This window comes from Pelmatolapia mariae, linkage group LG15, assembly GCF_036321145.2.
Source record: "Pelmatolapia mariae isolate MD_Pm_ZW linkage group LG15, Pm_UMD_F_2, whole genome shotgun sequence".
Taxonomy (NCBI): Eukaryota; Metazoa; Chordata; class Actinopteri; order Cichliformes; family Cichlidae; genus Pelmatolapia; species Pelmatolapia mariae.
The window spans coordinates 14,392,812-14,405,328 of NC_086240.1; the positions used below are offsets into that span (position 1 = coordinate 14,392,812).

General features: G+C 38.0%; 1 protein-coding gene across 9 annotated transcripts in view; it reads right to left on the minus strand.

Annotated features, from left to right (window-relative positions):
- The window catches only part of otofa (otoferlin a), an 88,071-nt gene that overhangs the window by 29,010 nt on the left and 46,544 nt on the right, over positions 1-12,517 (minus strand). For all 9 annotated transcript variants that reach the window (XM_063494602.1, XM_063494607.1, XM_063494600.1 and 6 more), the window contains exons 6-15: positions 9,545-9,615; positions 9,169-9,295; positions 7,556-7,610; positions 6,287-6,418; positions 3,963-4,025; positions 3,573-3,657; positions 3,241-3,400; positions 2,845-3,031; positions 1,298-1,484; positions 558-781 (exon numbers count right to left, since the gene is read on the minus strand). In XM_063494602.1, the coding sequence (XP_063350672.1) occupies positions 558-781; positions 1,298-1,484; positions 2,845-3,031; positions 3,241-3,400; positions 3,573-3,657; positions 3,963-4,025; positions 6,287-6,418; positions 7,556-7,610; positions 9,169-9,295; positions 9,545-9,615 (1,291 nt within the window). The remainder of the gene's footprint in view (positions 1-557; positions 782-1,297; positions 1,485-2,844; positions 3,032-3,240; positions 3,401-3,572; positions 3,658-3,962; positions 4,026-6,286; positions 6,419-7,555; positions 7,611-9,168; positions 9,296-9,544; positions 9,616-12,517) is intronic.

Genomic DNA, 12,517 nt, shown 5'->3' on the forward strand with positions numbered 1-12,517 from the left:
GATAATCAGCTGCAATTTACAACAGACATAAAAACTGCATGTCTCCCTTCTGACTTGCTGAGGCACTTTGATTTTATGTTCCAATTTTCTGCCCTTTCCTTGTTATCCATTCATGTGGTTGTTATTAAAAAATATCAAAAAATTATTAATCATTACACTTAAAAAACAGTATTATTTGCAGCTGTTCGTCACTATGCTTTTTAGGTAGCCCTGCAGCAGCCAGTCCAGTCCAATTTATCTCGCTAATGGAGTCCTGGAAGACTCACGTTGATATTCTTATGCCATTAAGCTTCAATGTTAGTTATTAGCATCCTGTTCAGAACCCCAAACCAAAACCTTTTCCCACATGATCACAAATAATGACTAAAACATGATTTCATGTTTAATGTTTGAAGTTGGGTTAAACGATTTTCTCAGCTGAGCATGAATAAAGAGGAAAATATGAACAACAGAGCTTCAAAGCAACAAATCTAATGCTTTTGTTTCCTCTTACGCGTGGCTGTCTTCACAAATACACCATAAAGCTACACAGCACCACCATCTCAGGTCTATCTCACCTCTGAGATGTTGGAAACAGACTCCACCTGAACCTCAGTGGAGCTGATGATCTCAGGTGAAGTGGTGTCCAGGATCTCCACAGCAACAGAAAGCAGGAGACGGGCTCTGAAGGACACCCCTTCTCCGAGTCCGTCGTTCAGGTCCTGATGCTCATCCATTAAAGTGTACTGACGGGTGGAACCATACATATTGACCCAGGCTGGACCCATAGTAGGCAAGAAACCTGAGCAAAGTAAAGGAATGATATCTTTTATTATGGGCTCAAACAGAATGATGGTGCGGAAGCCCTAATTTTTATTATCAAATAAGTATTTTTTTTTTAATTAAATCTGGGGGAAAAAAACAAAACAAATTCAGTTTAGATCTGTTTGCTGGATTTTTGCATTCATGGGATTTTTTTTTTTTTTTTTTTTTTGCTTTACTGTTGCAGCATTTGTGGTTTTTGCACTTGTGCCTTGGCTATGCAGTTCTGTGCAGTTCCTGTCTTGGGCTGCAATATGCTCTTCAGTCCACTGCATCTCTCCTTTGGTTCAGCATGTGCAGCAAGTTAATTTGAATGTCAGACAAGTCATTTCTTACAGACATTAGCAGAAGGTCAGGCACGTCATATGGCTCAATACACAATCTACCACACTAATTAGTACATTTAGTAAAATACAGATAGACACTAGCATGGCAGAATAATTAAAGTACTTGGCAGATAATCAATGTTGGTAAGAAAAACTACGTTTTGACCCACCTTTATCACCATCATTTGATATCTTGCGTAGGTCAATGAAATGGGTTCCTATGGCAACATCATTGACTTTATCTGAGTCCCTTATTTGGACCTTTATCCTTTTGCAGAGAGGAGGGAACAGCTCGGTGAAGATGATCTGCTCGTTCCATATTGGTTCATAACTGCTTTTCTGGACTGAAGTCTTTCCCTGGAGAAAGGAAAAGGAATTATAACAGAATCACAGAGAAAAAAAAACACCTTTGGTCAGTCATAGCATTATATAGTTATAGGCGTGCCAGTTTAATAATGTAGACTTTAAAGAAGACATTATAGAGTCTCCATTCTGCAACATCAAATATTGTTAAATGTTTAAATGCTCACGCTCACATTTTTTTCATTTGATTAAATGTGACTTACTGAGGCATATAGTATATATATATAGTATATAGTAGTTTGGTTTTCTCTTCAATTGGTTCCTTGAGATTTCTTAAGAGCATGTTCAATATAAAACACAGTGCACAAAATACAGTAGGTGTCTTTGCAGTTGGAATAAATGCTGTGGGTTCTAATCTCCGTGACTTACACTGAAATCATTTTAGGGAGCCTTTGTGTCAGTGAATGATTGGCACTACAGAAGTAATGAATTCAGCAACTAATACCCAGTTGGCAATCTCCAAGTCTCAAAATTGAAGCAAAATGTCAGGTAGCTGGCAGTTTTGGAGCCAGCTACCTGACATTTTGTTTTAAGTGTAAGCTTATGCATATGATGCTCATACATGTGTAGTCCAAGGCAATTTTTTTGAATCACTGCAAGTAAATGCTGACAACCTGCTTCAACCTGCTTCAGTAACTCAAAAATATTTTGAAAATATCGCTCTACAGAAACTGCAAATAGTTCTTTCATGCTAAAGCTAAATTGGAAAAATGTTATAATTAAAACATTATCACAGTTCAGTTTCTCATACCTTATAATTAATTGCATAATTGCATATCTCACAATTGCATATCTCACAAAGAGAAAACAATGTGTTCCAGTGATAGTGAGCAGATAATAATAATAATAATATCTTGTATGTTTGTCATTGTGAGGTTTTATAAGTCATTTTAATTTTTAATGTTTTTGTCATCGTATGTTTTTTTTGCCATCAGCTTGCTAGGAACTGAAGATGAAAATTAGCCTGTATGTTTAAATGTCCCATATTTACATGATGATAATATGTATTGTCCCTTTTAAAATAAACATTGATTTGAACATAAACTCATTCATGCTCACTTTTAGGCTAAAAGAAGTAATGGCACACCGTTAGTGGAAAGACGTACTTACTTACGGCTTAAACTACTATGAACATGGTTTAAATCTGATTTATTTTATATTCTAGAGATTTAATGAACAACATTTCTACAAAAGGAGCTAATCTAAACTTCTGAGTACCACACGGTCCAGAAATATTAAAATTAACCACAAACTCTTCCTGGGTGCTTAACTAAACTATGGCTAAAGCGCCTACATAAATATGAATGCAGTAATTAATAATCTAACTACTTCAAGCCTTTAAACCTTATATTACCTTCTGCCCAGCAAAGTGCACTTGAACATAGGGGTCCACCAAATCTCGGTTCTCTCCTATGAAGGCCTTTTTCACATTAGCCATGATGCTTGTGTTCATTTTAGGAAGTCCCTCTGCACGGAAGATCTTTACATAAAACCTCGCCCATTGCCTCTCTGCTGGGATGCCTTCTGGCAGCAGGAGATTTCTAGAGGACAGGGTAATAGCAAAACAACATCCAGAGGCAAGCCTGTGGAGTTACTGTCTGCATTTGAGATAATTTCATGTAACAAGCATATGAAATACTTGGGATTAATTCAGAACATGTGTTAGTAAATCTGAGATATTTAACAGATTTTCATGTATGCTGCAGATTTCGCTTGATGACAGTATTCCTAATCAGTGACAGCCCATTACCCCTCTACGTCATCTTCATCAGTCTCATTGGCTTTGTGTGGAGTCTTGATGTTGTCACCCTTTCCGACCACAGCGATGTCACACTTTATATATCCTTTACATCCTGCTGTGATGTCATCAGGATCAGACAGGATGGCCCATTTATGGTAGAACTGGTGTTCTGAGACAGATGTCAATCCATCAGTTAGTCGCTAACAGCATTTATCAGCTCATTTTCACTTTACAACATCAGAATAAAAAAAAAATCATTTAGTAAATTGATATTTGAAAATGGAAAGTATTACATGAATGCAAATAAAAGCATGAAAGCAGAACTACTGCTTGGAGTTTACCAGGTTGAAAGTAAACAGTCCCAACATCCATTTTGAAGGTTCCTACCAAGGTCCCACTCCGTAAAAGGTTCTTGGAATGAATAACCTAATTAGACAAAAAGGAAAAAAATAATAATGTGTATAAGGCAATAAGCTATGAGACTATAATAATCTATAAAAATCTGGGGGCTGGGGTGCATAATGTTTTACATATTTTACACCTTATAAAGCATGAACAGTTTCAGCCTTGGCTTATACAACCTGCTGTCCAATGGGGCTATTACATTTTCTCTTGTGAACTAACAATGTAATATTTACAGCTCATATACCATAACCTGTAAGAAAGAGGGTATGGTAACAGTCTATTCAGACGCACTCAAGTGTGGACACATTGTGGTATAAATTACTTACTGAAAGCTTGATGATCTTGTCAAACATGACGTGAGGAGGGACGTGGAAATCAAAGACAAAATACTGCAGAGTAAAAAAAAAAGGTTTCTCATTAACATGCAGTTACTCATGCCCTCGTTTGTAGTAATGATTGTAGGAAAACACATCGTTCTTTCAGATTTGGTGTTGGAGTAAAATGTGTCAGGCAGTTGTTTCTAGATAACTTTGAAGTTAAGAAAACATCAATTCAGAAATTAACTAAGGAAGTGTGGGAAAGAGAGAAGCCATGTGGACGTGATCCTCGCATTATCAGGCCACTTTGATGGGAGATCTGCTGCTTTCTGCTGTTGTTTTATTTCAGGATGGATAATTAACTAGTAACCTGCACATACACACCAAGGACTATTTGTGAGATTTATTTCTTGTTCTAGCATGTGTGATTTTACATGAGCAGTTAGTGTTTGTTTGCCCACACTAATGTGGGGCAGTTATTCTCTTCCTGCAAAGACAATTATGCTGTGCTGGACTGTAGCCCACTGACTCTGCTGCAGGCATGCATGGGTGGATTAAAATACAGTGGTTGCCTCTCCTAACAAAGCAACATAGCCTCATTCCCCTACATCACCCACAGTCTTTGCGGTCTTTTTCATTCTTCTTCTCTTGTAGTGGGCAGGTTATTCCTAACCGCAATTTGTGTTTTGAGCTGATAACAGACCTGTTTTTTCTTCTGTATATAAAGAGAGGCAACTTTCCTAAAGTACTCCCCATCACCATCACCTCCCCACAACAACAAAGTCAAATTGACAGCTTTCTAACAAAATATTATGCTTCAATATAGTGTAAAATATAAGAAAAGCATCAAAAGGGAGCAGTGGTCACTACTGCCAAACAACCAAGCAATGCAGAAGAGGAACTCTGAAAACACAGGACTTTGAACCTTGAAGCAGATGGGTAACAACAGCAGAAGGCCAGACTGTGTGGCACTCCTGTCATCTAAGAACAGGAAACTGAGGTTACAATTCGTACCAACTCACCGAAATGAGACAACCGAAGATTGTAAAAATGCTTTCTGGTCTGATGAGTCTCATTTACAGGAGCAACATTCAAATAGTAAACTCAAAATCTGGCCTTAACAACGTAAAACATGGATCCATCCTGCTTTGTATCAAAGCTTCAGTCAGCTGGTGGTGCTGTAGTGGTATGGGTGATATCTTCTTGGCATGACCATGCTGCTTCTAGCTGGGCAATGCATGTCCATACCTCAAATCACCTCAACTAGTTTCTTGAACAGAAAATGAGTTCATTGCACTCAAATGGCCTCCACATTCACCAGATCTTAATCTAGAGCAAAGAGGATGTGATTTGACAGGAGATTTGTTTCACGGATATGCAACCAACAAATCTACAGAAACTATGTGGTGCTATCATGTCAATATGGACCAAAATCTGTGAGGAATGCTCAAAGCACACTGTCGTATCTAATTAAGGGAGTTCTGAAGTAAAAGGGGGTCCAACCAAGTTATAGGAAGGTGTACCTAATAAAGTGTCTGGTGAGTGTACATATGTTACTTTATTCTACCACTAACAAGATACAATGACTTCTAGTTATAATGTGTCTATTAAGCTAGTTGATTTTTTTCCCAAATCATGTGTTTCTCATAATTATTGCTTAAAATTATTGATGACTTTGATTAATTTTCCCACTGCAGCCAATTTAGGAATCTTACTGCAGAGAAATGTACCGCTATCTGAAATAGCACAGATGCAGAACAAGCTGGAACTGAAGCAGTTTTGACACAAAGACAGAACGCTTAAAGCACTATTATCGTGATTACTCTGGTTTACAGTTTGTCTCTTGATAGGGGATCCTCAGACAATCGATAACAGACTGTCACTTTCACCCCCTGCAGGGCACAACTAAGAGGCTGAGCTCTGCACAGTCCTTACCACCTTACAATTGCTACTAATACGCTCCAATTTAGTGCATTGTACACTAGTCAATAAATCATTGCAGCATTACACTATCAAAGAGAACACTACTCCCATCCTCTACAGTTCTTTGCATATTAATGAAGTTCAGGGTTGTAGCTGACTGATGACTTCATTTTGAGAAACAACTGTTCTCACTAGCTTTGCCTAGCTTTACCCATATGTCCAGTTGTTGTTGTTCTTTTTTTGCATTGGAAAAAAATAGAATTGTTTCCTGAAAACCAAAACAGTGAACTGAAAGACACAAAAGTAAGTGGTCCACAGAACTGATAGGAGTCAGACGATAAACATGCACAGATTTGTGACTTTAAGGAGAAAGCTCGCAAATTACATTTTAAAAGCTTGAACTGTCTCACCTCGTTGTAGTATGGACAGTTGGTGGACTCCTTCATAGATGTGTACTTCTTGTCATCTCCAATCTCCACACACACCACAGGGTCCATGTTGAGGCCTATTAGCTGTCTGGCCTCGATCACCGTGATGCTTATCTGATGAGAGACATTAATGCATCAGATCTGACTCTGAAACTTTAAACAAGCTGCTCTTCTTCCAATAGTGAGTTAAAAAACAGCAACGGTCTCATTATAAATAATTCAACCGTTCAGTAATTATCATGAGAACAATTCATAAAAAAACAATCCAGACCCATCTTTCAGAAACTAATGATGAAAAGCTGCGAGGGCTTTTGTCAGAGCGCAGTAGTTTAGACTATTGTTTTACTCGAACATCTCCCCAGGCTGAGGTAATGTAGCTGCTTATGGACAGACTAGATCCCAGCTGAAGGTTTCCACATTCAAGTATCCCTCTGGTTTAATTAGTCTTTGCTTGATGAAGAGAAACCAAGCGAAACAAAAAAAAAAGGAGAGACAGTCTGCTGCTCATGATTACACCAGGATTAAAAACTGGTGTATAAAAGTATTCTGTTTTTTAATTTAAATAGGTCATGAAAATAGGCCATGTTCTATCACTGCGGTGTAGTTACACTGTTCTGTTTATGTGTTTGTTGATGTAATGATGAATAAATTCAGAGCGGTTGGTCATAGTAGGTTAACAGCTGTGACTGTAAAGTACATATACAATATCAGTGGACATATTAATAGTGCACATGCAACTGGGCACAATCCCTTTGAAAGTAAACTATAATTTTTAAATTTTGCAATAAATGCGATACAACGTGTTATTTTGTCTATAGCCTTTTTAAAGATAGAAAGTAGCCAGCTAGGCTGCTCTGCTTTCACCTTTTGTGCTAAAAGCTAACTGCCTGCAGTGAGATGACCTGATATTAAAAGGAGAGAATGAGAGTGGACGTGTTAATTAGCTGGCCTGTAGCCCACAGTTGCTCCAAGGTCTTTTAAACTTTGAAGAAAAGTTAAGGTAGCTGTTAGGTAAGCCATCTCCTTCCTCTTTATATATGGGTAATTTAATGGCCCCCAGATGCCATTTAGATCTGATGCACACAAATGTGAGAGTTGCTTTGAGTTTAACCAGCCTGAGAAAGAGAAAATACGCTTAATTAAAAAAAGACAAAACAAAACAAACTTGAGGCCAAAAATACAGGAAATCAAGTAGATAGAGGTGGTTACAAAGACTGGCTTTCAACCCCACATCTACATGCAAAAACTCACCTGATAATCCACTGGTCGTCCAGAGCTTGGTTCCATTTTGATATCTGGCTTTGACCTGAAGAAATCAACATAATCATGAAACAAATTGAATTTGAAGTTTGAATCTTAAACATAGTCTGCTTGTGTATGTATATTTAAAACTGTGCAACTAGCTTTAGCTTATTTAACTGCAAATGGCTCAGTCACAGCAGAATGAAAACAAAATGACAACTTCTTTGTGTCCAGGAAAAATTGGCGGTTGCATTACATTTTTTTGCATTCCACAACCATCTGCGTACAGTTGTGGCAATTAAATGGCCACCGAGAAGTTGAGGACACAAAACTTTCAACTGTTTGGCGACACCTTCAAAGTGGTTGCCTAGGGGGGAGGCAACCTGTCTCCAAACAGTTGCAGTCACTTTCAGACATATTGGCATTGGGTTTGCAAACAATTGACACCTAATTTATAAATAAAGGCAGAATGCCAACACTTTGCAGTCAGTCTGAGTTGTTGTGTGCTGATAAGTGCAACTTGTTTGTGATTCATCTCTTTGCAACAAGGGACTTGACTCAGCTAGTTGCTAATTGGCAGCCAACTGGTTGTATCATGGTTATATTCTTGCATAAAAGTAAGGTTCATGTTGCTATGCCATTTTGCAGTCACTGTCCTGCAGTACCAATATCAGTATTTGTGGAGAAATTATTCTGAATTTCTGTTTCATATTATTGAGGTTGTGGATTGTAATTGGAATTTCTGTGCATGTAGATTTGCGATTTTGGATGATTTATCACAGTTAATCACTGTATTATCACAAATAGATTTCATACAAGTGCTAACATGGCAGCATTTAATCACAAACTGATAGCAGACTAACTCTATCTTATTCCTGTTTTTTGCCATCTTGATGCACTAAAATTAATTTAAAAATGCCAAATGATTGTAGATCATTTCAAAGGCAACAAGGCTGCAATAATTTTGGTTGAACTGCAGTCTTCAACCACTGTTTTCTCTAGAGCAGGGGTGGGCAACTCCAGGCTGGTGTCCTGCAGATTTTGGATGTGTCCTTGATCTAACACAGCTCATTTAAATGGCTAAATTACCTCCTCAACATGTCTTGAAGTTCTCCAGAGGGCTGGTAATGAGCTAATCATTTGATTCAGGTGTGTTGTCCCAGGGTGATATTTTTAAAGCCTTTAGGACACTGGCCCTTGAGGCCTGGAGTTCCCAACTCTTTCTTTGAGTGCCTGTACATTAGCGGTTTCAGACCTCCATATATTTTCTTTTCTAATCAGACTGTAAAACAGATTAACATTACATCAACTGAAGATGTTTTGGTAGATCTAGGTAGCTCTCTCTGAAAATACAGACTGAACTTCTTCATTTTACACAAGCCTGCCTTCATAAAAGTTTAAAGTCAAGCATTTTTAATAGCTTTTAGTAGCTTGTGGGTGTGCCTTTGAAAGAACAGATTCCAGCAGTTTCTGCTTGTTTCAGGATTCCACACTACATTACACCACACAGATAACCTAGTTTTATGAGATACTGTAACTTTCAGGTTGTGAAATCTGCCTCTAGGTCTGCTTATATTTTAATGCTGTGCCTTGTGATGTGTGCATGCGTTACTGTATAAGACCTTTTATTGGAGACGTCTGTGGTGACAGCCGTGACAGAGGCCAAAGAGATGGTGTCTGGTTCCAGCATACCAGCAAGACGCATTGCTTTCTTGTCCAAGTCCTCCATGTCCAGGACTGCTGGCTCATCTGCAAGAATAATTGGAAAAAAAAAACAAAGAAAAAAAACACACAATTACCAAATAAAACATGATGGGCACTTTAGATCGCCATTATTTTCAACTACATACTGCTTACACCACTTTTAAGCCTATAGACAACTATCAAACGTTTGTATTGCTAACTAATTATAAATAATAAGTAATTTCAGATCAGAAAATAATCTTCAGTTTCTAATTTCAGTAACTTAAATAGGTCTTGTTTTGTGGAGTGTTTTACCTTTCTTGTGGTCGTCTCTAGAGCTCTTGATCTTTCCGAGCTTCATGGCTGAGAAAACTCCCTTCCCTGCTCTAGTGAAGGTGAACAAAACAATGAAAAAGAGGAGCGATAAGACGGAAGTGATATCATGGTAATGAAGTGTCTGATTCACTGCCGATCCATCCTGAACTTCAAACTTGTCACTTTGAGTTGTAACATAAGGAGAGGTGGGTTAACATTAAAACCTGAACTTAACTCCAGCAAAAACTCCACTACTGGCTTGTGTGCACCCTCAAAATGTAATTCAACACCATAAAGTTGTCCATACCTCACAGACATCTTTGAAACTGGCTGGACATTCAATTCCTGTTGCTTTAATCCCCCTGATCACCACCAAACAATTCTCCAGACCCTCAATCACAAAACAAGAGTATCAAGTGTCTCCACATCGATATTATCTGGATCACATATCACTGCAACAACAAAGAGCTTGTGATGTCATCAGCGGATCGACAAATGAGGGGCCTTAATAATTAAGAATGAGTGTGGCTGTCTAATTTGCTGCGGATATGGATACATGTCAGAAAATTAATGAATAGGAGGGTTTTCCTTTTGTTGCCTCAAGCAGTGAGAGCCGGGTGTATCAGAGTTCAACTTTTGCTTTGATCTTTACCTCGTTATTTTAAAACAGTTCAGCCTCATTTCATGGAATATGGAAAAGTTGAAGTTTAAGACATCTCATATGATAGGTTCATAGCCCATGGTGGTTTAAAAGTCTATAAATTCCTGATAAAAGTCAGAATATACTGAGAAATACCCACTAAAAATGCATAAAAGCCTCCAATTAACAGTGAAAATGGCCATTTATGCTTAAGATTCTACTTTTAGGTTTCTCAATCTGCGTCATGTCCCTGAGGCAAAGTTTAACCATATTTTTCCTACTTGATAAGTTACTTTAAATTAAAAGTGCTGAACTGTATATTAATGTGTAAAAAGATTAATCAAGTAGTCAATTGTGCTAAATTATTATTCGCTAAATGGTTTATGAAGCTAGACCCAGCTTCTCCAGCTCTCTTTCAGTGCTACAAGATTGCAAGCAGTCAGGTGTCAGCTGTGTGGCAGGCAGGTTTGTGGACCCAAATGCAGGACTCAGGAAACAGGTATAACTGAAAATATCAGCTTTAATGCTGCCATTCACAGAAATACTGGAAAACTGAAACATGCCTAAGGCTGAAAATGCTGGGAACACAGAGGAAGCAAACACATAACCATGCAGGATGACATGAAGCAGGATTACACAGGAACTCAAGGAGTTAAATATAAACCAAACTATAACCATGGACAGAACTATGTGAGAATATGAAACTAGCAAATATAAAGAAACCAACCAGAAAAACATCCATTAAAGGAAAAAAAAGAAAAAGAAAACAAATGATCTTTACAAACAAAAGAATAAAATTTTTCCAAGACCCACGGACCCTGACAAAAATTAAATATGTTAACATTTTGGGCTGAATTTTAAGCCTCATCAGCTAACTGAAATACCAGTTTAATAACGCAATTAACATCGAACATTAGTTGCATTCACAGTTATTCTTCAAAAAAAGAGTATTTCAGTAGTCTAACCTATTTGTTGTTCTCCTTATAGTCTCAGGACACATTACTGCAATATAATAATGTGACAAAAGTAATTCTTATACATACCATATGAAAAACACTGATGCTACTCAGCTCCAAGGAGGGCAAATCAATCCACCTGAAGCTTCTTTCTATTATAAACTATATTCCCATATACTATATCTGTGAGGTGCAGAAAAAACAGACCAGCCTGGCAAATGGTAGCTGGACAGATGAGAGGATGAGGGAAAGGGAAAGAGAGAGAGAGAGAGAGAGAGTTGGAGGGACATGTTCAGATATACAAAGACAGGAGGTAGAGGAGAGAAAGGATGATGGGTTTTGTAGATATTTGTAGACGGGAAGATCCTTGTACAAATACAACGAGAGTCTCCAGAGCTCATAACAAACTCTCATGAAATTAATGTGATATTGTAGCTTTTCAACTGCCTAATAACACAAATATCTGAACAGCCAATCACATGACAGCAAGTTAATGCATTTAGGTAACCTCAGCATGGCCAAGATGGCCTGCTGAGGTTCAAACTGAGCAACATAATGGGGAAGAAAGGTGATTTAAGTGACTTTGAACATGGCATAGTTGTTGGTGCCAGAAGGAGTAGCTGCTGATCTACTGGGGTTTTCAGAGAATTAACCAAAAAATAGAAAATATATAGTGAATGGCAGTGGGTAAAAATGCCTTGTTGATATCAGAGGTCAGAGAAGCATGGCCAGACTGCTTTAAGCTAAATGGAAGGCAACAGTAACTCAAATAACCACTCTTTACAACAGAGGTACACAGAAGAGCATCTCTGAAAGCACAACACTTTGAACTTTGAAGCAGATGGACTGCAGGAGCAGAAGCCCTCTCCGGGTGCCACTTCAGGCAGCTAATAACAGGAAACCGGGCTAGAATTCACACGGGCTCATCAGAATGGGACAATATTAGATTGGAGAAACATTGCCTGCTCTGATGACTCTCAATTTCTGCTGCATGGATTGAGCCTGCCTTATATGAATGTTGCAAGAGGACACTGTGCACAGGTCAGATTATTAAACTAATGGCCAGTGCTGACATTGATGATAAAGCTAACTGTGATGTAATACAGGAAAAAGGGGAAAGAAATGGACGCTTCATACATTTGACGTCACACCCTTCACTTTTTTTTTTCCTTTTATGAGTCAAATAAAAAAGAAAAAATCATCAGAGACAAGTATTTTCAGCAAGAGGCTCTAAGTTTAAAATAAGACCAATGGATGTTGTTTTTTCACCTTTTTTTAATGAGTAGTCCTTCTTTATTGAATTAGTTATGAAATGTAACCTTCAAAGATTTGAGTAGGTGGCAGGGAAACTTTACAACCAAGTGTTTCCAATTACAG